Below are 27,705 nucleotides of genomic sequence, written 5' to 3'. Positions count from 1 at the left end.
AGGACACATTTGAAGGGTAGTTTTAATGTGGGACTAAGTGAACTAACTTCATCTCAGGCAAAAGGCAGCACCAGAGCTTCTACAGCCTTGCTTTTCCTGTGGAGAAATGAACAAATGTCTATTTGCTCCAGATACAACAACAAAGACAGACAAAAGGAAAGATTCCACCAAATCCAGCCTGGGGAATCACTGGGTTTATTGGGCTTACTTACTGGAGCATGGATGATTCAAAACCGCCTGCATCAGAAGCCCATCCCAGAATGTGTGAGACCAGCCTCACTGAGCTGCTTCACAGAGTCCTGCATTTGATTAATCTGCACTTTAGCACTTCTGAAGGCTCTTGCAGTGAGGAGGCAAGAGGGAATACTGGTTATATTCCCTGTGGAGAGTCCCATACCCTTCCATCTGCCTTACCATAGTATTGGCAGTTCCGCTGCCATGACTCTTAGTATAGTGTTTTATTTCCTTGCCTGGTGAGGGGGTCAGGGTTATCTCTGATCTGTGCTGGCAATGAGAAAATCATATTATGCTCAGATGAAATAACTGTATTACAACAACCTCATAACCCAAACATCATCCCACTTGTCACTTTACCCAACTCACTGTTCCTTCCCTCCACTGTACCCCACTTCTCTCTCCCTACCCTCTACCCTCCACCTATAAAGCCCTCTTTCTTTCTCCTTTATCTCATCATACAAACACACAATGATTTTTCAGGATGTGTGTGTGTGTGTGTGTGTGTGTGTGTGTGTGTGTGTGTGTGTAAAATTAAAGCCCATTTTCAGATTTTTCCAGTACCCCATAAGGTAATTGAATACATCATAAGGATAAAGCTTATAGAAAAAAAGAGATATTTCTATTTCTACCTCAGCATTGGACCCTTTATGCCCTGCTGAATGAGTCCTTTGACCTTTCTTTTCCTTATGCCTTATCAGCAAAATGAAAGTCATTATTCTATCACGTTTCTAGTTTACTTCCTAAGGATGCATCTAAGACCCATTGAATTAAGCAATATATAAAGCATGTGGTATATTGTGTTTTTAAAAGCCTAAGAACAAAAAAAGGTTAGGTTTATTGGAAAGTTTCTGAAGCTATAAATATGATTCATTTTTCACAATTAAAATGTCCTCTTACATTTTACTTATTTGCCTTTTAAATTCATCATGTTATAAGGGGTCCTTAAGTTCATAAACCTGCATTATAATGAACTAAGAAACAAATTGATAAAGCAAACAGATTTGTTTGCAGTTCGGCCCAATTGGGAGAGGTAAAAAGATTTATAGTTTCTCTCTAACTTTTCTGTAGCAGTGCTAGAATTTTATAGAAAAGATGAAACAAGCTATGAAATATATATAGGTTTATTTAAGTTGTCAGAATTGTGTGAAATCTCTTCTTAGAAATCAAGTACTTTGGGGACCTTTAGTCTTTCACTACCTGTAAGACATCGTAAAGCAGGATACTGATGTTATGCTGTCTTTGGTGTGTGTGTATGTGTGTTCATATATGTTCCAGGTGTACATATGTGTATAAGTTTACATGTGTATAGAGGCCAGTGTGTCATCACCAGGGATACCATAGACTTCTTTTGAGAAAGGGTCTCTTATTGGCCTGGAGTTCACCAGTTAGACTAGAATTAGCTGAGCAATGAGACCCAAAGATTTTTTTCTGTCTGTATCCCAAGCAGTGGGATTACAAGAGCACACAATCATACTGGCCTTTTGCATGGGTGCCTAGAATCCAAAGCAGGTCCTTCTGCATGCAAAGCAAACCCTTTATTGAGTGAACTGTGTTATCCCCAGCCCCTGTCATTGTTTTGTTATTTTTTTAAAGATATGAATGGGAATGCGTGCATTAAAGGAAATTTTTGAAAAAAAATTAAAATGTTAAGTATTATTCCAGGTTGTTAATTTAAATTATCTTCTTGTTTATCTGTTTTATCTGTTTGCTATAATGAACATGTTTGCATAATGAAGAACATTACATGGCTGTCAATTAAAAACAATTCTCCTTTCATCCTAGCACACTGTGTAATGGAAATTTAAAACAATGGAAATGTACATTTTCATAATGAGGAAATAGGGTAAAGCTTGTAAAATCTATTTATCTGTTATTTTACTGGGCACTTGGGTTCATAAACCCATAGTCTCAGTTTCTCTGTATTTTAGACAATTTAAGAAATAGAAATTAACAAAAGCAATTGGATTCATTTACAGTTTGGCCTAAATGGGGGGAGTCTAACTTCCACCCCACCATCCCTGTAGTCATCTCAGAATTAACCAGGAGCCAGGAAACAAAGGCTAGAACATGCGCAGTGGTAACTGTAGGATAGGTCAATGGGTCCTTTTCTGGTACAAGGAGACCTGGGCCCAAGGTTTTCTCTGAGGAAGATTTTTTTGTATTTTTGTTTTTTTAATTTATATCTAGATAGAGATGGGATCTTAAAGTCCCACCATTTTGAAAGAGAAAATAACATTTTGTGGAGTACAGGATTCTTACTCATTCCAGGCGTGATCTAAGTTCTTTGTTACAAGTCTGTTGTTTTGATAGGTGGACAATGCCTTCTCTTGGGAGGTCAGTTTGAACTCCTGATTCCTATATTCCCTTTAAACATGCTAATTTTGCAAATGAAAAAAAAAATGGTGACCTGGATCACTATCACAATGTTATATATTGAACTTGGTACTTCTACTTCCCACCCCATTTACCCTCTCAATAACATTGCTTCCTTTGATCACATTAAATTTTAAATGTATTTTCTAGCTACAGGACCGCACTCAGTTCAGTGACCGAGACTTGGCTACCCTCAAGAAGTACTGGGATAATGGTATGACCAGCCTGGGATCTGTATGTAGAGAGAAGATAGAAGCTGTTGCCACTGAATTAAATGTCGACTGTGAAATAGTGCGGGTAAGACATGTTTAGTAATTTTCATGCTTTAGTTGATAAGCAGCGTAAATGAAAGCTTGAAAACTAGCAGCATGGGGTACTGCAAACAGTATCACTAATGAAGTGAAAAGACCTGCATAAAGGGAGATGTGTTTTTCAAAATATGTATCTGATAATTAAAGTATGTCCAGAGTATATAAATAACACAACTGAGTGATAAAAAGGCAAATAAAGCATTTTTAAATAGCAAAAACTAAACATTTCTCCAAAGTATAAAATGCACAAGAAACCAATGAAATCACATTTTATATGTATAATATATATATATATATATATATATATATATATATATATTATGTATATTAAAATCAAAACTCAGTGGCATAGTAGCACCCACCATGATGGGTATAATTAAAAGTAAAGATAATTACAAGAAAGACAGGACATGGAGAAACTGAAACCCTATGTACTACTGATGGGAATGTTAAATGTTAACATTTCCACTTCAGAAAACAGTCCTCAAAAAGTTTAACATAGGCTTATCTTTTAAGTCATCAATTCTACTTCTGGCTTTATACTTACATAATAGAAAACATAGGTCCCCCCAAAGAACTCAAACATAGATACATCTTATCCATGATAGCTGCAACATGCAAATGAGGTAAATGTCCTCCAAGTGAATGGATAAACAAAATACGATATGGGCATATGATAGATTGTTATAGGTCCATATAAAGAAAACTGATGTTGATACATGCTTCAGGAAGGGAAAGCCTTCAAAGTACTTTGCTAAGGAAAATAATCTAGTAACAAAAGCACACATAGTGTATGATTAAATTAATATGAAATGTGCAGAACAGATACACCATGGAGTCAGTAAGTAAACTGGAGTTGCCAAGAGCTAGGAGTAGAGAGGTAAAGGTAATAACTGTTAATGGGTGTAGAGTTTCCTTTTTGGCATGATGTAATATTTACAGAATTTGTTGTGATTGATGTACATCTCTGTTAATATCTTGAAAATCCATAATTTTATATGCTCAATGAGTCAATTGTATGATATACCAAATATTCCTTATTGAAACTGTTTTACAAGTGTTAATAATACTATGCAAAAAACTGCCACAGCCAAACATTCAGTGGAGCTTGGGGAATCCTGTGGAAGAGGGGGAAGAAGGATTGTAGGAGCCCAGAGGAGTTGAGGACACAAGAACATGGCCCACAGAATCAACTTACTAGGGCTCATAGGGGCTCACAGAGACTAAACTGGCAATCAGGAAACCTTCATGGTTCTGATGTAGGTCCTCTACATATATGTTAGGGTTGTGTAGCTTTGTATTTCTGTGGAACTCCTAACAGTGAGAGCGGGGGCTGTCCCTGACTCTTTTGACTGCTCTTTGGACTCTTTTCCTCTGACTGGGTTTCCCCGTCTAGCTTTGATATGAGGATTTGTGCCTAGTCTTATTGAAACTTGGTATGCCATATTTGGTTGAGATCTCTGGGAGGCCTGCTCTTTTCTGAAGGGAAGTGGAAGAGGAGTGGATATGGGGGAGAGAGGAGGTAGGATTGGAGGAGGGAGGAGAAACTGCAGTCAGGATATAATATGTGAGAGAAGAATAAATACAAAAGAAAAAAATTTCATGAAGTGATCTGAAATGAATCTCATGTATTCTTATAATAAATAATAGATAAAAATAATTACACTAATCAATTGTGGGGATAGTAGTTTATATCCCATTTGAAGGACATTTATATGAAGTTGAGATAATTATGGTATTGTAAATATTTAATAATCTTTCATTAAGGGACTGATGCCTCTTTTTGGTTTTGGTTTTGGTTTTGATTTTGTTTGTTTGTTTGTTTGTTTGTTTTTACCATTTGCTGGTTTCTATGGTATAAAGATTTCCACCATTGGGTTTCTAAGTCTCATTCAACTTAGAGGTAGGAAGAAAAGGTAATATTTTGATCCGTGCAAAGTTATTACATGGCTTCAGCCCATAACTAATGGTCATCTCAGAAGATCCAGACAGAAGTACTATTCAAGAACAAGTGACAAAACGTAAAACTCTTCCAGATGAAATAACAGTTTTTTCAAACATCTAAAGAGAAGATGAAGGGCAAAGGTTTCTCAAAATAAATACAACTCTCAAAACACACACTGTCGTAGTCAGAGCTTTGCTTTTTGTTGTTTTGATCCAGATATAAAATCAATTTCAATCCTATGTTTGCTGAGTATGCTGCTATATGAGAGTATATACTAACAATGAGAAAGAAATGCATCAGACACATCCTGTTTTAAAGGAGTTTTGAGTATAGCAAGAGGGATGATCCAAAAAAAATACTGGAGACAATATGAATGTGGTATTGTATCATGGAGAACCTAAGTAAAGACCATAGATGGGAAAATGTGAAGCTTGTGTTTTTGTCATTTTTCAATTGTATTTTTAACAATCAAAGATGCTTCCTTGAGTGAAAATGCTTGTTCTGTAAGCCATGACCTCCTCCGTTTAAGCCTCAGTTACTATGGTAGAAGAAGAGAACTAGCTAACACCTGAAAATTGTCCTCTGGTGACATGTGTGTATCTGAACATGAACACACACACACACCATGTATATATAATGTATGGCACACATACACATAAACACTAATAGTAAATAAAACAACTAAATATTTTAAATATATTTTTAATTGAAAGAGAATTCTATCACTGGGCGCCCTTCTTTTCTTCCCCCCACCCCTTCCTAATTACCCTCCCATGTCCTCCCCAATTCTCAATTTGATAGCCTCTTTTTCACACACACACACACACAAACACACAGAGAGCGACAGAGATAGAGAGACAGAGAGAGACAGAGACAGAGAGGAGGGGAGGAGAGTCAGCCTTTTTTGAGTACTCGTTAATAATTTTCCCCAAATCTTCACAAATTCATAAATACAACTTACTGAGTCCATTTCGTTTGTGTATATGACTTCAGGGCTGATTTTTCTGCATTAGACAACCAATAAGGGTGGAGGGTGTCATCCCTAGGAGAGGCTAATTCTCCTTCTCTTGAGAAGGTGGCCTATAGTTCTTTGTCTAGGGGTGGGACCCCACAAAATTATGTCCCTTTCATAATATTGTCCAAATTGATATTGCTCTTGTTCCAGTCTTGTTCATGCAGCCATTTCATGGATAGATTTGTTTCACCACACACTTCCTGGTATTCCGGCTCTTATAACATTTATGCCCTTTCTTCCATGATATTCCCTGAGTCATAGATATAGAGGAGATGTTTATGCAGATGTATCCATTAGGGCTGAGCTCCCTACATTCTGTTGATCTCTGCATTGTGTCCAGTTGTGGTTTTCTGTGGTAGTTTCCATTTACTGTAAAGAGGGGCATCATTGACTAAGGGTGCTAGGATAAGTTTTATTAAAAATGTAGTAAAGAATTATTCTGGTCTAGCAAAATGACAGAAATAGATTCTTTTCTAAGGTCCATGAGTTCACTAGCCCTGGGAAGCTGGCTGGGCTTTCAGTATTAGGCATGATTTCCCTACTGTTGAGTGGGCCTTAAGTCCAATTAAGACAGCTGTTGGTTGCCATTGACATGTGAGTGCCATTTATTGTGCCATTATGAATATCTTACCATGATGATTATTGTCATGGTTCATAGATGATGCAGCGGGGTAGGACTCTTTAACTGCTTTCCTCCATTGAAAGTTTGTATAGCATGTTCTGGAAGCATGGAAACTAGGAGGCTTTCAAATCATCTGAGTCCTGTGCCCTAAGTATGTGGTGTCTTCAGCAGCAGTGATCCACCTTCAAACCCTGAGAGGCAACCAAGGGCCACTGTCGATAATCTATATTATTTTGACAGTTCCTTGGGACTACTCTCACTAACTATTTGAAAGGAAGTCTCTTGTGCCTGGCATTGGGTATTTGTTAAGCTGTGGTTCTTGTGGGGAACATTGTCAGCCCATCTTACAGACTGCTGGCAATGGTCGAGAGACAGCCCCAACTGACCTACTCTGGTGATGGGATGGCCAAACACCCTAATTGTCGTGCTAGAACCTCATCCAACTACTGAGGGATCTGGATGCAGAGATCCATGGCTAGGCCCCGGGTGGATCTCTGGGAGTCCAATTAGCGAGAATGAGGAGGGTTTATATGAGCGAGAATTGTTGAGACCAAGGTTGGATAAAGCACAGGGACAAATAGCCAAACGAATGGAAACACATGAACTATGAACCAATGGCTGAGGGGTCACCAACTGGATCAGGCCCTCTGAATGGGTGAGACAGTTGATTGGCCTGATCTGTTTGGGAGGCATCCAGGCAGTGGGACCGGGTCCTGTGCTCATTGCATGAGTCAGCTGTTTGAAACTTGGGGCCTATGCAGGGTTGCTTGGCTCGGCCTGGGAGGAGGGGACTGGACCTACCTGGACTGAGTCTACCAGGTTGATCTCAGTCCTCGGGGGAGGCTTTGCCCTGGAGGAGGTGGGAATGGGGGGTGGGCTGGGGGGAAGTTGAGGGGGGCGGGAGGGGGGAGAACAAGGGAATCCGTGGCTGATATGTAGAACTGAATTGTATTGCAAAATAAAAATTAAAAAAAAAACAAAAACAAAAAAAACCCTAAATAGTTTCAAATTGAAGTTATGTTACATGCATAGAATTTGTTTAAAAAACTTCCCTACTCCTCCCCTCCTATGTTTTTCCAATAGCTGGAGTCAAATAGTTTTCACTCCATTAGACGATCCCTTTGGTTTTTACTTCCATCTGTGAATTACAGAAACACTAAAAAATAAAAGTGGCTTAGACAAACCCTTACAATTCTGTCCAGTTGATATGCTATCTTCAGCTAGTATAGAAATGCTAGGGTAGCCTTGGAGATACTAATCATTCCATCTTTTTTTTCTGTCACTTGTGCAACACCTCTTCAAGATCCATAATGATGGCATATATAACTCCTAGTAGTACAACATAGAGAAGAGAAAATATCAAGTGGTATACACCAACTGTCTTTCAAAAAGAAGCTATAGAAACTATTATTAAACACTTGCACTTACATCAAATTGGCTAAAGATTTGTCACATGGTCATAACCAAACTGCAAGGGAAGCTACAAATGGAGTTTTACTGTGGCAATCATGTGCTCAGCTAAACCTGCTATTACTTTAGAAGAAAGGAGAACAAATATGAGGAATATCCAGCTGGCCCTCACAAATCTGCTTACATTGCCACTTCTTGAGGGTTTTTTTCCATCTTAGTGTCTATTAAATTTTTGCTAAAAATTTCAATGCTTTAAAATCTTCTGACATTGTTTCATTTACTTATATTCATATTTCCCCCTCTTTATCCTCCCTTAATGTTGGTTAGTAATTTTCAATATAAGCATTAGGTTGTCAGGGTGATCTGGCCTGTTAAACCAAGGGTGATTCAGCCAATTTGGTCAGCTAGGCAGGTGTCCCTTTCTTTCCTTACACCTCTGTATGTGTTCCTCCTGAAACTGAGGATTCATCAAAGAGGGCAACCATCCGACCATTCTTCTGTGAAAGGTATGTAAGTAGTGGCACTTCCTTGCTGGAACCTCCAAGCAAACTTGCAAAATATTAAAATCATTATGATGCAAATACTTGACACCTTGCAATTATGTAGTGCAATGCTGTTCTCCTTTAAGTATTATATACTTTATTCCCTTGGAACATAAAATTTACTTAGTTTTTGCTTTGGGGTCTTTGAGACATGGTCTCTCTATGTGGCTTTGACTGGCTAACACTCATCATATAGCCTAAGTTGGCTTTGAATTGATGGCAGCCTCAGCCTTCCAGATGTTGTCACAGTATTTTTCTTAGGTTATGCTTCTGATGTTTACATGTTTGCTTGTTTAGTTTTCTAAGTACTTGATAATAATTTTTCCTCAGACCTTGTTAATTCATCCACACACATTTGGCAGTATATCAGTTTTGTCTTCTTGAAGATATATTTCCTGAATCTGATGACTCACTTCTATCTGCTGGTTAATTTCCTTACCAGGGATACAACTATTCTTCTGTGGTTCTTATTTTTAATCTACTATTTTTTTTTTACTCTGCTTGCACTAAGGTATTCTTAAATGTATCTTCTAATTTTTCTGTAGGGTGTTTAATTTTTTTCAAATTTTCTGTTTAATCTGCCATGGATAATAATAAGCACTTTGTGCTTCAGGCCTTCATGAGAGCCCCTGAACTTCAAAAGAAAGGAGATAAGGACAGATTCTTTTTATAACATACACTAGTCAAATGCAAGGTGATATAGCCATAGGATCCCTGATGAGGGCTCTTGCAGTGGCTTTTAGGCGTGGACTTAGTTATTGTTTTTAAGACAGTGCTGTCGATGTGGAGACCATCATCAAGTTTTACTGTGTGCATAACCTACTATACCTACCGAAACTCATAATATACAAGATGATGATGAAGGGATATTTTATTTTTGCTTAAAATTAGCAAAAACTTCTAATAGTGAAGAAATGAGAAACAATCTACTATCTTGTTCTTTCTGCTGAGCTTCTAACTCGCCAGCATGCTAAGAATGGAAGGAAAGTTTGGAGACATGATGGGTTTCAAATGGACTTTTTCTGCCAAATTTGATAAATTGCTCTTAGGAAGAATTTTTTTCCATAAAAACGTCTTCTTGAGATTTCAGGAGAAACTACTCATATGTTGTTAAGTACAGTGGACCTTCATGTTACTGATTACTAAAGAGAGCTTTGCTTCTAGATGTCTACTCAGCCATTACTTATGGTATAATTTTGACATTTTAGATTCGTTTTCCTTGTTATGTCACATTAAGTTATCTCCTTGATTCATGGAAGATGCATTCCAAGACCTCTAGTGCATCTCTGAAAGTGAAACCATCTGTATATTTGTTTTAGCATGTGTATACATGTCTGTGATAAGGTTTGGTTTCTAAATTAGGCACAATGATGTATTAACAGCATGGACTGATAGCAAATAAAGTAATTATAACTCTATGCTGTGATAAAGCCGTGTGACTGTGGTCTCACTGCTAAAAGTCAAGCCAAATGTTACTATTCCCAGACTGCAGTTGACGACTGGCAAGTGCAACTGCAAACAGTAAAAGCATGGATATGAGAGGGTTACTATAACTTGTAAGGAGTCTGGGAAGAAACCTATACACACTATTCCTAGGACTTTTTACTAAGTATTGTTAGTTACATGCATGTGCTTCTTCAACTTGAAACATCATTTCCAGATTCTTGTCTATTGTTCATTGACTTATTCACTTAACAGCTGTACACAGAGCACCTACCATGTGCCAGAACTCTGCACTGTACTGTGTATAGCTTGCAGCCTTCTTCTAGAACTTGCTCGTGCTTTCATGTCTCTGGGCTTAAGTTAGCCATAAGTGGAAAGATATTTCCCAAGGCTATAGAGCAACTATCTGGGAACAATGCTTTGGGGTCCTTACAAATACTCAAAAATCTTCAGTATACCTACCTCCATCTTGTTGCTATTCTGTTATAACGCCGGCTTTTTCTGTCTGTGTTTGGGTTATGGTGGACAGGTCCAAATGTACTCTTTTATGGACAAATGTTTGTAAGAACAATACATGATTGAATGTATAAAATACAGTTTATGAAATTTGAACAAACTGCATGGAAAAATGAATGTACATTTTAAAATTTAAGACTACATTTATTTTCAGAGGAGTATGGTTAGATTTGAAGTGTCTTTAAACAGACCAATATTTTTCAATTATATAGTAAGCTCTCTGTTATCTTTTTTGTTGTTTATTAAAACGGAACTTCACTCTGTGGTCTAGGCTAAGTAGCTGGGGTTACTAGCCTTGAATTCACAACAGTTCTCTTCCTTTAGCCTCCTAAGTGCTGGAATTATGATAAAAGCCACCAATCCTGGCTTCTATTATCCATCATAGACATTAATTTAAAGCCAGTGGGCACTGAGGCCAAGCACTTGCCTAGTGTGTGCAAAACCCTGGTTTGTGTAAATCCCCAGCACTGAGAAAAAGAAGTCAAGTGAGTCTTTTTAGAGGCTGAGGATATATCTTACTGGTAGAGAGCTTAGTATGCATGAGGCCCTAGGTTTAAACCTGGCATTGAAAAAAGGGTTAAAATGGTAAGTTTTATATGCTGGTATTTGGTTTATACCTTTAGACCTAGCACTCATGGGACAGAAACAGGAGGATTCCCATGTTTTTAGGCCAGCCTCATCTACATGTTAAGTTCTAGGGCTATATGGTGATATACTGTCTCAGTAAAGAAGAGGAGATACAGGGAATAAGCTGATAAGCAGCCTGAGATTTAATGCAGTGCTCTGTTATTACACAGTCTTTTTCCTTTCCCTTTCTAAAATGGAAAGACTTAGTTAAATACAAAAAGATCTTCACTATACTACTTCATTGTGATTAAATAGTTTAGCTGGCTCTCTTTGTAACATTTGGTCAAAAAGTTTAGTTTCTATTTGCTTTTCTATGTATGTATACTATTACTGTATGATAAGTTGAAGTTCCCTCAGGGTACAGAGCATACTTGTTATCTTCACTACTGTATATATGCATGGTATATACTATTCAGTAATATTTTTGATATGAAAAAATAAATATCTAACAGAAATGTATAATATACATATATAATACAGAAATTACCAACTATATGATATAATCTGAACTAAAAGTTTAGAATATGCTTTCACATTGCTCAATAGAAATAGTATTAGAAATTTATAAGGTCTGAGAGTCCTCATTTTTAATAGTCATTATATTTGTGAAATTATTCATAGGTGTTCTAGTTAAAAATACACACTATTCTAAAGATTGATAACCATCTTGAAGGGACACTTATCCTAAAAAGGACAGGATTTGGAAACCAGCTTCCTAATTTTGAACACAAGGAATCTGAGGCCAAGTGATAAAATAACTGGCCAACAGTTCATGTAAAATAGTTGAGCAGCAGCCAGAAGTGTTGACACACTTCTTTAACCTCAGCACTCAGGAGGCAGAGACAGGCAGATTTCTGGGAGTTTGAGGCCAGCCAGTTCTACATAGTAAGTTCAAGGCCAATCAGGCTAAACAGTGAGACCCTGTCTCAATAAAATGTTGAAAAACAGTATATTTCTAAACTAATCAAGTTTACTATGAAATAGAGAAAGAATGTCTTCACGTATATTTAATAATTGGAATGTAGAAAGCAGTTTGGGTTGAAGATCTGGAGCAAAGAACTCGATATGACACTTGCAATAAATAAGGACACTAGACTTTGACCCACTGTCCTAGTTGGCTTTCTGTTGCTATGACTTAATACTGACCAAAAGCAATATGGGGATGGAAAGTCTTACTTGATTTACAGGTTACAGTCCATCACCCAGGAAAGCTGAGACAGGAACTGAAGCTGAGAAGTGTCCCCTAGAAGAATACTGTTTATTTCCCATGGCTACTCAGTTTGCTTCCTTACACCAGCAAGGACCACCTGACCAGAGGTGGCACTGCCCTCTCCAATGTGACAGCAATCATTAATCAAGAAAATACTCCATAGATTTGCCTCCAGGCCAGTCTGATGAGGCAATTCTTTAGTGGCGGCTCCTTCTTCCAAAGTGTCTTTAGTTTGTGTCAGAATGAGAAAACATGAGCAGTCCTTCCACTATATGGAATAATATTTGGTAACAATGGCTAGTAAATGAATGAATAAATAAATATATATAAATAAAAGATCCCACATTCTTCCAAACCTAGAAAGGAGCAACTTATAGAGTGGTATATTCAATATTATTGAAGTATTCATGAAAAGACTACATGAAAACTTAAGGTTTCTTCAATGGACTTAAGGCAAACTCAATAGACTGGATAAAGTCTACCTTCTTCCTCAATTGACCTATTCTAATGCTAATGCCTTCCAGAGGGCCCTCATTTATCAACTAACTACCTGGGTATCCCTTCACTCAGTCAAGTGGCTATCACAAGCTGCTAGAGCAAAATAACATTTAAGGGATTATAAGGAGGTGAAAATTTTTCTCATAATTTTGAAGGCCATAAAGTCCAAGATCAACTCCCTAGCATATTTAATGTCTTGCTGGGGCCCCTTTTATGCAGCTAACTATCTTTTCATGGTGAAAGGTAAGACATCCTTTTATTTTCCTTTTAAAAATCTGTAAATCTATTCTTGAGGGATTAATACTGTCATAGAGGTTAGAAGTTAATCATACTAATTGGGTTAGGAACATTAATATTCAGATCATAGCAATTTCTAAGATAACTGCATTCTTCTATGAGTCTATAAAACGTAATGCAATCTGGAGCTTTATATTTATATTTTGAATTGTTTCCCATTGCCTTTCAGGATGTGTACGTTGAGGACAGTCTCCTTATATAGCCCAGGCTGGTTGGGAACTCGCTGTAGTACCTTCCACCACTCAAGCTTCCGCTGTTTAGTTGTAAAGAGCTTGATCTAAAAAAGAAAAATTGTGAGCCGGGCGGTGGTGGCACACGCCTTTAATCCCAGCACTTGGGAGGCAGAGCCAGGCGGATCTCTGTGAGTTCGAGGCCAGCCTGGACTACCAAGTGAGTCCCAGGAAAGGTGCAAAGCTACACAGAGAAACCCGTCTTGAAAAACCAAAAAAGAAAGAAAGATTGTTAACCTTAGAATACAATAAAACCCTCAAATACTTCCCAATATTCATATCACATATTTTACCTTTGTCACTGTACATGACAGACTCACCACTTCCAAGAAGGGGACAAAAGAAGGTGAAGATAAGTAGAAACTTGGTTTCTGTGTTTCTTCCCTTTTCTTTCTCCTTTCTTCAGGTTTTATGATGTAAACAAGACAAGCATCCTAAAGAGTGCCTTCCTCCTGTAGCCTGTGCCGTCCTTTGCACAGAATCATTGGCTAGGGTTATTGTGGAAGAAAAGGGTCTGCATCACATTTTCCTAAGCAGCAGTATTCCCAGATAGGAAATAGCGAAAGAGCAAGACAAATACAAAGCGCTTTGGTGAGAAGGTCCAGTTCTTATGATTTTCTCAAGTCTAGTGATTCATTTGCGATGTGGTAACGTAAAGGAAAATGGAAACTCCTTTTTTCACTAGAATTTCTCCTTTGTTGGATAGTTAGTTAATCTAGGGAAATTGTTATAACATCTATAAGTATTTCTTTATTGATTACTTTTCCTCTAAGACAATCTGTTTTAGATTTCGTGTTCAATATACACCGCTAAATACGTCTAAAGTTCTGTATTTCCTGAATTTGCTCCCCTACCTCCATCCAGCAAATAAAAACAGTTAGCCTTCTTGAGCTAACTGAATAGTTCTTCTGTTTTGCCAGACATATTTTTTTTGCTGAAGAATTTTAGCAAATATAAAGCTAACCTTAATCACATTTTTATTTACATTGGAAAGTTTCTATGGTGGCTTTGTGTTTATGTAGGCCTTATTGTACAGAGTAAATTCTGTTAATACATAAAGAAAGGGGCTGATAGAGCTCTGTCAATGTAAAATGCTTACTGTATAAACATGAGAACTGGAGTTTCATCCCCAGATAACACAAAAACAAACAAACAGAAAGTTAAGTGGGTGTATGGCCAAGAATGGCACCGTTGGCCAGCAAATATTACGGCACAGATGGGGGAGGTGGTTTCCAGGCCCCACCATACTGAGACAAGTATTGGCACCTGGGAGAAGGCGAACTATTATTTGACGGTGTGGCCCAATGGTAGGTTTCACATACTCCAATGGATGGACCCACATCCATGTGCATATGAACAGAACAAATTAGATTTAGTGGGTTAACAACAATAACAAAAAGAAATGAAGTTGGTAGGAGAGATGTGTTGAGAGGGATACCAAGAATTTAGAGGTGGAAATAAGAGGTAAGTATGATCATATTTCATTTATAGATGTATAAAATGCTCAAAAATATAAATAAAATAAAAATTAAAAAATTCAGGCATGGTGGTGATACACACTTGTAATTCCAGAACAGAGAAAATGGAATCAGGCCAACCCCTGGGGCTTGCAGGCCAGCCAGACCAGACTTGCCTAGCCATTAAACCCCAGGCTAGTGAGTGACCCTGTCTAAAATGGCTGAGTATGGTAGCAAACACCTTTTATCCTAGATCTTGGGAGTCAGAGGCATTTGTTTTTCTATGAACATAAAGCCCACCTGCTCTACACAGTATGGATAAACAGTGAAACACTTTCTCAAAAAAAAAAAAAAAGACAGAGGATGCCTGAGTAACACCTGAAGTTGATACCCATACACACATGAATAGGTGTACACACATTAATATACACATACAAAAATATAATATAAAAATGGCTTGGAGGCATAGTTCAGTGAGTAAACACTTGCCATGCAAATGTGAGAATTTGAGTTCCCAGAACCTGTGAAAAGCCAGTATGGTGGTACATGTCTATAATCACAGTACTCCTAATGTAAAATGGGAGGCAGAAGCAGGAGAATCTCTGGAAGCTCAACAGGCAGGTAGCCTGGTATATTCACTACGAACAACAAAGAGACCTTGTCCCAAATGTGGAAGCCAGAGACTGACACCCAAAGTTCTCCGACCTCCACAAGCATAATGGGACATGTACTGACATTCAGATATGGAAATATACCACACGTATACACACACTATACATACATACAACATGAACGAGCAAAACTATTTTAGAAACAAAACTATTTAATATTCAGAATATTATCTAATTGGAGGCTAAACTTTAAATCTGTGATCTATTTTGAGTTCATCTTTGTATAAGGTATAAGATTTAGGCTGAAGTTCATTTTCTTTTCTTTTTTTTTTTTTTGATGGAGATACATTGCTTCTTAAAGACTTCCTGTAGCCTGAATTAATATATTGTGCACCTTTGTCAGAAACTACATAAATGATCATACTTACCAGTATTTCTGAGTTTTCTATTCCATTCCCTTACTCTAATATGTATTAAATGTGGATAAATGGCTTCTTTTGACTTCATTTTAGCTAACTCGTTTTCTTTTTAAATTACTGTAGTTTCTAGCATATGAGTGCTATACATATTTTATTAAGTTTCTATGTAAGTACATTGTTTGGAGAGATTGGATAAACTATAGGACTGGAGGTATAGTTCAGTAGTGAGGAGCCTTCCTACTCTCCATGCTAGATTTAATCCTCAGCACCACAAAAAGAAGAAGAGAAGAAAGGAATATAATATTTTTAATTATAACTTCAATGTGGTCACTTTTTCTTAAAGATAGGGTCTCACTATTTAGTCCTGGCTGACCTAGAACTCACTCTGTAGCCCAGGCTGCCCTCAAACTCACAGAGAGCCACTGCCTCTGCCTCCCGAGTGCTGGGACTAAAGGTGTGCACCACCATCCCCCGGTCAGTATGTAGTTTATAGAAAGCCAGTTGGTTTCTTTGTGTTGATTAGTATTCTCACTTACTGATTTCACTTCCTAGTTGTAAGAGTATTCCTTGGGATCGTCTGTATAAACTATATCCTATGATCTGCAAATGGGGAAAGCTTGAATTCTTCCTTTCTGATCTGTGTATGCTTCTATACTTTCTTCAAATTGGCATATGTGTTAAAATCACTTCTATGTTGAGTGAGTACAAATAACCAGAATGGATATCTTGTTTACTCTTATTAGAACTTTTTACATTCTTCTACTTTTTACCATTAAGCATGGACTTATCAGCAGGCTTTGGGGTCCTGGAGATTTCTTTACAGGATATTTTTTAAAGACGAACTAAATTTTCTTAACAGTTAATTACTATTCAAGTAATTTGTGTGTACTATGGTAATTTGTACTTTTGAAAGAATGACTCCATCTTATCCAAGTTAGGCAATGTGTGTATAGAGTTGTTTATATTGTCCCTTTATTATTTATTTTGTGTCTACAAAGTCTATAGTAATAAACTCTTGTTTATTTATGATATTAATAACTTACACCATCTCTCTTACTTTGCTAGTCGTTTTAAATGTCAATTTAACTGATCATTTCAATGAACCCACTGTCAAAAACATTAACAAGTTTTCTTAAAAAAAAAAAATTTAGCCAGGCAGTAGTGGCACAGTCCTTTAATCCCAACACTCAGGAGGCAAAGGCAGGCAGATCTCTGTGAGTTCAAGGCAAACTTGGTCTTCAGAGTGAGTTCCAGGACAGCCAGAGAAGCCCTGTCTCGAAAAACCAAAAAAAATATATATATATATATATTAATCATTTGATAATTTCATACATGTAATGGTATATTTTGATCATATTAATCCCTAATCCCCCTATAACATCTCTAATATCTACTCCCTTCCAATTTCATGTCTTTTTTCCCTTAAATAAAATATAGATTCTTTTCTCTAAGTATAAAATATAATCTAAATACAGTTTCCCCTTCCATCTACTCCTCCCAGTTCCTCCCCATCTCTTCTCCCATCCTGATCTACTCGCTCTCTGTCTCTCATGTCCTTTTGGGTTTTTTGTTTGTTTTTTAAAAAAAGCAAGTTTGTACCAGCCATATAGTCATGGATGTAAAGCCATCAGCTGGAAGCTATCAACCTGCCAGTGGCTAAATTTTAAAGAAAACTCACTTTCCTTGCCTCAGAAGCCATTAAAAGCTCTTCAGCTTAGGGTAGAGGTTTATGAGCTACTTAACCTCCATGTTGAAATGTTGATTGGTTTGAACCTGTGTAGCCAGTCACATCTGCTGTGAGTTCATAAGAACAAGAGTCATATCATGCCCAGAGAACATTGTTTCATTCTGGTCCTCTCAAACCTCTAATTCTTAAAGTTGTTCAGCTTCTTATTCTGAAATACTCCCTGATTCTTGGAGAGAAGCATATAATATAGATATCTCATTTGTTGTATACACACTGTGTACCCTTATTCTCTGCACTTTGTGAGTTTCTCCATTAACTGCCATCCACTGCACAAAGACACTAATCTAATGAGATCTGGGAACTGCACCAATCTGTGGGTATAAAGATACAAATTGGATAGAACCAAACATGACTGGCAAAGAAAGAAAAAAAGTCAATTAAATGATTCCAAATGATATTCTGCTATACTCATAGATTGGTGCCCAGCCCAACTGACATCAGAGAGGCTTCACCCGGCAACTGATGGAAGCAGATGCAGTGATCCATAGCCAAACATTAGGCTGAGCTCAGGGAATCCTGCTGAAGAGAGGGAGGAAGGATTGTAGGAGCCAGAGGAGTCAAGGACATCACAAGCAAACCCACAGACTCAACTAACCTGGGCTCATAGGAGGTCAAAGATGGAACCAGCATCCAGGGAGCCTGCATGGAACCAACCTAGGCACTCCACATACATGTGCCAGTTGTGTAACTTGGTCTTCTTGTGAGACTCCTAACAGTGAGAACAGGAGCTGTTTTTGACTCTGTTGCCTCTTGGGACCCATTCCTCTTACTGGATTGCCTCGCCAGCCTTAATGGGAAAGAAGGTGCCTAGTCTCATTGCAATTTGTTATGCTATGGCTGACTGAAATCCATGGGATGCCCACTCATATCTGAAAAGAAATAAAAGAGGAGGAGTAGATGAGAGTAGGAGGTGAGGAGTGGGGGAGGAACTGAGAGGAGAGGAGGGAGGGCAACTTTGGATGGGATGTAAAAAACAAAAAAAAATAAATAACAAAAAAGAAAGATACAAATTTAGAAGACAGTTTGATACTATATCCATTAAGAAAAATAATAGTAGCAGATTCACCCCTGGGGCCTGTGAGCTCCCCACCCATGGATTCTTGACCAGATTTAAAATACTAGGAATCCAATCAGAAAATGGTTGATTATTCCTGCAACATTTGTGCCACTCTTTCACTGGTGGTAGTATCTTGCCACACTGATTGCTATTGTAGCTCATAGCATTTCCAGCTGGGTAAGACTGTTGATGAATTTTTGCTCTCAGCAACCAACATAATACCTTCTGGTACTATAAAAGCTAGCCAGCCAGGAGGAAGCTTCCTAGTCAGTACCCACTTAATTTCTCCATTTTCTGTGACCAAAGTGTGGTCAAAGGGTGTCTTCAGAAATAAGGTGTGACCATCAAGTTCTGGTAGGCAACCAAGAGCAATGGCAGTGGCCTGCATTATTTTGAGGGTATCTGGCAAATCTCTGACCAACTTCAGGGGAGGTGTATTTTAAATATATTTTATATTTGTGCTGCAGAAAACCCAGAATAGAAATTCAGGAGATACACTGTGATAAATATTTGTAACCACATATCTGACAAAGAATTAATACACAGAGTATTTAAAGAACTCTCAAAATACTATCTTGAGTGTTCAATTAAATACGTCAATTATAAAAGAAGAGACATTTCATTAAAGAGGCAATATGAATAATAGATAAACCTGTGGAATAAAAATTTCTGTGACTCTACACTTACTTCAAGATTAAAAAGTGTTAGAGCTACCCATGGTTTCTTATACCTATAAATCCTAGCACTGAAATGACTAAGGCAAGAGGATTGCTTTTAGTTTAAGGAAGCACAGGCTACGTTGTACGCTCGTGGCCAGCCTAGGTTACAGGATGACAATCTTTCTTTAAGACAACTGTAGTTGGAAGATTTCCTGTGTCCCACCAGACCCACAGTCAGAACAAATATCTGACCCACAGTTCCGCAGCCTTTTATAAAATAATCACTCAGAGGCTTCTATTAATTATAACTGCTCAGCCATTAGCTCAGACCTACCACTGACTAGCTCTTACACTTAAATTAACCCATAATTCTTATATATGTTTAGCTATGTGGCTTGTTACCTTTTCTCAGTTCTGCCTTGTCATCTTGCTTCCTCTGTGTCTGGCTGGCAACTCCTGACTCTGTCCTTCCTCTTCCCAGAATTCTCCTTGTCTGCTTATCCCACCTATACTTTCTGCCTGGCAACTGGCCAATCAGCATTTTATTTATCAACACACATTCACAGCATACAGTATGACATTCCACAGCAGATAACAACAAAAGAAACAAAAATTAAGTCAAAGGATATAGCTCAGTAGTAACATACATGGCTCTCTGAGTTTGGTCCCAAATATTGATTTAAAAAATAATCATCTTTAATTGGTTCTAAATATGATAAAAACAAAAATTTAAACTACTAGAAGCAGGCATTTTGAAGCCAAACATACACAAAGAGGGCATAATTTTACTTATGAAGAGCAAAATTCGAAGTGGAATATGAGCTATAGTTATAGATGTAAGCCTAATTTCTTTGAAGAAAGATCAATTCATTCTTCCAATTTAAAGATTTAGTGAATTATTTTCCTTAGAAAAAAAATAAAAACGGGAACAAAAGCAGTGTTTAAAAGCCTGCATGTCATTTGAAAGTCTAAATATTTAAGTAAATACCCTTGTCTGCTAAAAAACAACTTTTTTTTTTGCTTAGTGCATGAAAGTTTTGCTGTTTCATGTGCTTATGTGTCCTTTCTAATCATATTTTATGCTCCATTTATTTGTTATTCTAATGCCTAGGTTGTCTAAAATTGCTTGTATTTCTTTTACAAAGACTTGGATTGGGAATCGAAGAAGAAAATATCGTTTAATGGGAATTGAAGTTCCACCTCCAAGAGGAGGCCCTGCTGATTTCTCTGAGCAGCCTGAGTCTGGTTCTTTGTCTGCCCTCACACCAGGAGAGGAAGCTGGGCCTGAAGTAGGAGAGGATAATGACAGAAATGATGAAGTGTCCATCTGTTTGTCCGAAGCAAGCTCTCAAGGTACTTTACTGCACCTCCTAATGACAGCTTTTGGAAATTTGATGTATTTTTACTTGCTTTTCAGTGTACCGAACTTTAAGTATAGAGTGTTCAAAACATATAACCAAGCATTTGAAAAGAAACAGATTTGTTTTTAATGTTTCTATGTAAAAAGTCTTTCATACCAAGTCATCACAAAGAACATTCATCTATCACAATAGCGATGCCCTACTTTTAAAAATGTTAGTTATTACCACAGTCCTCATACTAGAATCAGGTAAATGATTACATTTGGAATTCTAGTCAGTTAGGTGAGAGCTTGCAAATACTTCAACAAAAGAGAGTGTGGTTTATTATAATGAACAATAGGCTTGTGGTCTGAGATACTAGTTGCCACTCAGTGCTTTTCCACTAGCAAATTGTACAGTTTCAGGCAAAGCATTGAACTCAGCTCATTACGACTTTCTTCACCTGTTACAGTAAGTTAAGCAGGCTCATCTTTATAAGGCCTCTCAATGCGTCCCTGAGTGAGACTGTGTGCTAGAGCATAGATTAATACCATTTACCCAAGAAGAATATTTTATTTGACTTCAAGCACAGAAATAAATGGTTCTTGTATAATTTTATGAACATTGTATTAATATTTACTTTATATATCGTAAAAATATTCTTTATAAATATACAATCCAGTTATTTTAGTAAAGTTTTTAGATCTGTACCACTAAAATTTTATTTTAGATCTTTTTTTTTTTATCACCCAGGGAAACGTCTCTGTCCTCAGCTTAAGGCACACTAATCTGTGTTCTGTCTATGTGAGTGTGTCTTTTCTACATCTTTATCTGAATCTGATAACAAAATCTATAGTCTTCCTGCGTCTATGCTTCAGAAATAAAGAACCTCTCAGTGGCACATTTGCTTCTTTCTTGTTTTCATTGATATCAGCTGAGTATATTGGCAAACAATTTTCTGATTTATTTATCCATTTTGTGTGTGTGTGTATATATATATATATATATATATATATATATATATATATATATATGTACGATGTGTGCAGATGTGCTTGCATGAAACCAGAGATCTCCTATTTGGTTCTAGCCTGCTTGTTCTGGGAATTCCCTGTCTCCAACTTATCCACTGGTCAGGAATTACTGGTGGGTAACTGAACCCACTCTGGTCCTTATGGTTATATGGCAAGTATTTTACTCACTGAGCCATCTCACCAACCCCTTGTTTATGTTTTTATGATTTATCTACAGATATATATATATATATGGAGAGAGAGGGGGAGAGAGAGAGAGAGAGAGAGAGAGAGAGAGAGAGAGAGAGAGAGAGAGAGAGAGAGAGAGAGAAACTGGCTTTGAACTCAGTTTGTGCTGCAAAGACTTGTCTTGTACTCTTGGCTCCCCAACCTTTACCTCCCAGGGGCTTGGATTACAAGTGTGTGCTTTGTTGCCTATCTATACTAGTCATTTTATGTTAGGATAATTTTATGTTAGGATAATTACTGATTATACCAAATCATTTTTAGTAATTAGGTCAATAATAAATTTGGCAGCAGCCATAACTTTTGTGTTATCACTGAGTCTTTCTGTGAACACTAGAATGTTAGCCAGTCACTTAAGATACCTCAGAAGCTCCAATGTAGAGCAGATTCTGGATCACTAGAAAACATTATCACCCCAGGTTGAAGAGTGAGATGAACAACTCTCTTTTTCTGGATTAGGGGAATATGCGAAGTATTAATGGAATAGGTTTATCAAAGTGACATTATATAGGAAAACAATATATATTATTGAAGTGATGAAGGTTGAATTTGATTATTTTGAATTAGAATTTCTCATTAGTCCTGGTCTTCCTATTACCACTTCCTATTTCTGATTTTTTGCAGTAAAATTTTATAATTTTTACATTGTCAGACATAGCAATATTTTCCTTGTGGTTTCTGCTTTACAATCCTAATTATATTCTTGCCCCACAGTTGTGAAAATAAGCTCATATATTTGCTTCTGGCATCCTTATGGTTTTAGTTTAGCAATTTTATATTAATTTGATTGAGAATTTATTTTGCCTTAAGATGTGTGAGGAAAATACCTACTTTTACTTTTCCAAATAGTTAAGCAACTGTTCTATACTATTTATTGCATAATTCATTTTTTGTTCAGTTAATTACAGTGTAGCTTTCAAAAATAATTTATGTATTCATATTTATGCATATTCAGGTACACATACATATACACATGAGAAAATTCTGAGTTTTATATTATGTTACATTAATCTATTTTTAACTATGGCTTTATAAAATCTCTTACTGTCTGGTAAAGTTTTTATTTTAGCTCTAGATAAACTGTAAAATTCATTAGCTATGTATTCTCACAATTTCCTCCTCAAAATGTATTCAAAAATTTTTACTACCATCACATTAAGTAGACAGACTACCATTAGGAAGATTAATTCAGTTTGCAGTTCTGAGATTTAGAAAGTAGCAGGACATACACAGAGAACTGTTGGGTCAGATAGGTCTGGAACTCAAAAGAGAGCTTTATGTCAGGAGAAGAAACAGTAATCTGTCAAACTGAGGCCAATAAGTACCTAATCACAGAAGTAGAGTTTTAATTGAGAAAATTAAAATCCAAAAACAAAACAAGACAATGGAGAAGGACTGTGTGTTGAGAAATATTTACATTCAGATCCCAGGAAAAAAAACATTAGCCGCTGAAAGAATATTCAGGAATAATATAACTGGATAGTATGCCATTACTAAAACCAAGGAAAGAAAAAGATTTCAGAAATAAGAGGGGTCATTATCTCAATGATCTCATAGAAATTGAGTAGAAAGGAGAGGCCATTGAATCAGTCTTTAAGAGGTTCTTTGCAAAAGCAATTAATTGCATGCCCAGGGGGCAGGCAGGCGAATTGTAATGGGTAGAATAATGAAAGGGATAGAAAAGCTGTCACTATTGAGAGGACAATGAATTTTAAGTCCAGGTGTTTGAAAGATTATCAAATGTGAATATTTTTTCTCTTTCCCTTTTTTTCTTTCTCTTTCTCTCCTCCCTTCTCCCTCCTTCTGCCTCTCCTCTCCTCCTTCTTTCTCACCTAAGGTCACAAACAATGGCAGAGCTTGTGGGATGGGGGTCGGAAAACTGATGCAGACTTAAAAATCATTAAGAAAAAAAAAGTGTTTCGTGATTTCTAAGGTCATTTGTTCTCATATAGTTGGTCCAGTAAATATGTGTTTGTCTTCTGTTAGTCTTTCCAAAATTATATGTGCCTGGGGATTCTTGGGTAATTCACAATAATTATATGATGGGGTCTTTAGAGCCTAATGCCTAACAGCTATGTGAAGTGAGTAGGAAGAAGGGGTTTGTATGTGCCTCTGAAAGGGCAGGATTGCTGTGAGGAAATAGTCTGATGAAGCGAAATGCATAGGCCCCTGAGTGCAGAGTTTCATTCCCAAGTGCCATTTCCCCTCCTGAAACAGAATTTTAGAAAATAAGCACTTAATGGGAAAACAGTGAATGTTAATTTTAAAGTCTGCGTTAATGGTCTACATTTAATAAACCACTGTTCCTGTCCTAGCATCCTTTGTCATATAATAGTGTGTTGTCTAGATAGCTGGCACAGTAATCAAGACCTAATGAGAAAAAGAAGAGAAAGAATTTAATGTATGAATCAAAAAACACAGGATGAGACGTAAGCAATTGCCTGGAATTTCTCCCGGTGGCTTATTTTTCAGAGCTGCACAGTAACCTTTTCATTCTCATCAGAAATTGCAGCAGAAGAGCATTTTCAAAGACTAGAAGGAGCCCCTTTGGTGCTGTTTCCTACTAGGTCTGTACAGTGGCTTCATTTCACTGATGGAGAATACTAATCTGACTGAGTTGGCTCTGTGATCTTTTTGTAAGAACTAATTGTATCATCTGCCTGAGACTAATACCCTATCTCTAAAATATACTGACTTATATTCTCTTCCAGTTTGTGAAAATGTAGCTAGATTATGTTTACATTGAGATTTCCATTGATGCCCTCTTAGAGGTATAAAGATATTTCAAAAACATAGCAAATAGAATTCAGATTCCTTATACACAACTGTTAATTTAACCAGATTAGAGTGTTTTAAATGTCTAAAAGGGAAAATATTTTTAAATTGGTGCTTGCATATTACAACACATGTTCAAACATGAAAAAACCATACAGTTTTCTTTCAGTGTTTTTGTGGGGAAAAATATATTCCTTCAAATTGTGCAAAGAGGCTCGCTTTGGCAGCTAACAAAAAGTGTTTGTGATCCCTTGACAGTTTCATATGCAATCCTTTTTTCTAAACAAGCATGTAGGTCCCTGACACAGACCTTCTGACTCACCTCAGTTCTACCTTGCACTTGACCTTCCTCTTCCCCATTTCTTTCCTGTTTTCCTATGAGGGAGTGAAGACAGGTAAGGTTGGATTGATTCGTGAAGAAAAAAAGCTACATGGCTTCACCCCTTGTGCAACTTGGAAACTTCAGCAAAAACAGTACTTGGATAACTCTGCTCCTTAATTTTAAGTTTGGTTTCTACCAAAATATATTTATGATTGAGACATTTTAAATATTTTTCACTATCCTAAGAGGCAAATTGTTTAAAGTATAGGAATAATTACTTTTTCCAACATTCCATTTACATCTGTGCCTCTTTTCCTGCTCTGTCTTAATATGTGGAGTGTGTGGTGTGTGCATCAAAAGATAACTCCCCCATGGTTTACTCAGGGTGGGCTTATAGACACCACATAGAGTGCCCTCTAGACTTTCACTGATTAATTCTACTTTTTATTGTTCAATTAGCAAGGCTGCTTTTTTGGAGGAATTACCAAGACACATTGACAGTGTTTAGATCTTAAACTTTTGCTGAAAGTATCTACATGTAGAAGAAAGCATTCCCTATTTAGCTTATCGCTTCACATCTTTTTATTTCAGAAAACTCAAAATAGCTTTTATTTAAATTTTCTAAAATAATCAAACCATGCATAAATAAGCTGTCAGTGAACCAGAACGGTGTATAAAGTTATGAGTAAATCTGAAGAGGAGTGTACAGCAATCCTATAAGGAATAGTACCAGTAATGATCTTGTTGATGAGCAATATAACCCCTCTTCTGAGACCACTATTTCTAATATCAGATCTGTAGCTAAAGCTAATGAAAAATTTCCCTCTTTCCATTTCATTGCATCACTGATTATGTAGGACTTGAAATGTCTGTGACTTGAAGTGTCTAAATAATGACTAGGTAAACTTTTCTTTGCCTAGGAATCATAGTTTTTATAAAATTTTAAATTGACTTTTCTTACATTTCACAAATAAATGAGATCATGCAATGTTTTTCCTTTCTTTCTGTCTGGCTTATTTCACTTAGATAACATCCCCTGGGTTCATCCGTGTTGCTGCAAATAGCAGGGCAAGGAAGGTCAAATATATCAAATATGATACAACAGTGGATTTTTGAATGGGGAATGGGAGAATGGGGAGATATAGCTCAGAGGGCACAAACTTACAATGTGTGTGATGAATAAGGGAAAAGATCTAATGAAGAGCATGAAGACCATAGTTAATGATAGTATATTGTGTATTCAGGATTTTCAATAAGTGATGATAGCAGCTGTCTCCTGGGGGATGGGAAACTGTGAGATGATAAATATGTTAATTCGTTTCATTGTTGCTATCTTTTTGCTATATAAATGTATATTGTGTTATATACCACAAGTACATACAATAAAATTTAATTTAAAGTATATAGGAGAGATAAGAAAGTTAAATTGAATTTATACAGAACATTGTATTAAAATTCTGCTGAAGTTTTCTTGTACATCATTCACTTGAATTCTCATAAGCAATTCTTATAAGTGAATTTCTCCTAATCCTTGTCCATGTTTATACGTGGGAATGAATAGACTAGGAAAATCTTAGGAGGGCTGATAAATATTTTTGTTCTGCTTTCTAAGTGGAATTAAAATGTTATTTAACAAGGAGCTGAGAAATTTTACTAGTATTTATCCAAATAATCTCCATGAAATTGCTCTGAAGAAAAGAGAGACACAGAGATAAACACTGCTACTCTATTTTTAAGGCATCTAGGAGATGGTAATGTAAAATCAAGGGGGTAAGGGGTGATGGATTCAGCCACACCTAGGGCCTTGAAGCAGGCACTTGCCATAGCTTATCACAGAGCTTTTTATTAGACTAGTTTCTCTGAATTAATATATCTCTCACTATTTTAGTATTTTAAAATATTGAATTTGATCAGAAAAAATGCATGTCCGTTGTAGGAAATATTTGGAAGTACTATGGAAATAATCGTACTCCTTAGGAAATAACCCTCTGAAAACAAGAGCAAGGGCATATTTTTGCAAGGGCTTTCTCTTTGCATATGTACAAGAGTGACCATATGTATACAAGTATTGAAATAATCCTGCATTTGTATAAAATTGGAGCTCTGCGTTTATAATTTTAGACCATTTATTGAGAATTGTTGGTTGTTTGTGTCTTATTACAATGAACAAAGACAGGTATGGTGGAAAAGGCCTGTAAATCTACCACGGAGGATGCAGAGACAGGAAAATTATTGAAACTTTAAGGTTACTCTGGTCTATATAGTGAGTACTTTGCCAGCCAGGCCTATGCAGTAAGACCTTCTCAACAAAAAAAGAAAAGAAAGGAAAATAAAAATGAGTAATATTATAGCAAAGCTTAACTAAACAAAGCTTAATAAAGTAAAAATCATTTATAGTTATATATAATTCTATCCAGGGATAACACTTGGGCATAAATGGTGTCATCATGTTTTTTTCTTCATTAAAAACATACTTTTTTCTTTTACAAATACAAAATTATGTACACCTACATCACAGATTTTATCACTTTCAGTTTTTCCACTTGCAAGTAGCTCATTTTACTTCATTTTTAGCAGCTTCATAGTACTTAAATGACTTCTGTATTTCTCCATTGTTGAAGATACAGGTTTTCTATTTTAAAAAGCACAGTGATTATAATCCTTGTATTTCTATCCATCCACATAACTAACTAAAATATATATGGCTCAGGGAAGGCAGTGGCACACGCCTTTAATCCCAGCACTCGGGAGGCAGAGCCAGGCAGATCTCAGTGAGTTCGAGG

General features: G+C 36.8%; 1 protein-coding gene across 1 annotated transcript in view; it reads left to right on the top strand.

The window, feature by feature from the left end:
• Window positions 1-27,705, top strand: part of Hdx (highly divergent homeobox) — a 115,068-nt gene that overhangs the window by 71,242 nt on the left and 16,121 nt on the right. The window contains exons 5-6 of the mRNA XM_059251189.1: window positions 2,761-2,907; window positions 20,372-20,579. Coding sequence (XP_059107172.1) covers window positions 2,761-2,907; window positions 20,372-20,579 — 355 coding nt within the window. The remainder of the gene's footprint in view (window positions 1-2,760; window positions 2,908-20,371; window positions 20,580-27,705) is intronic.

Source organism: Peromyscus eremicus, chromosome X (assembly GCF_949786415.1).
Source record: "Peromyscus eremicus chromosome X, PerEre_H2_v1, whole genome shotgun sequence".
Classification (NCBI taxonomy): domain Eukaryota; kingdom Metazoa; phylum Chordata; class Mammalia; order Rodentia; family Cricetidae; genus Peromyscus; species Peromyscus eremicus.
This window is presented reverse-complemented; position numbering and strand designations above follow the sequence as displayed.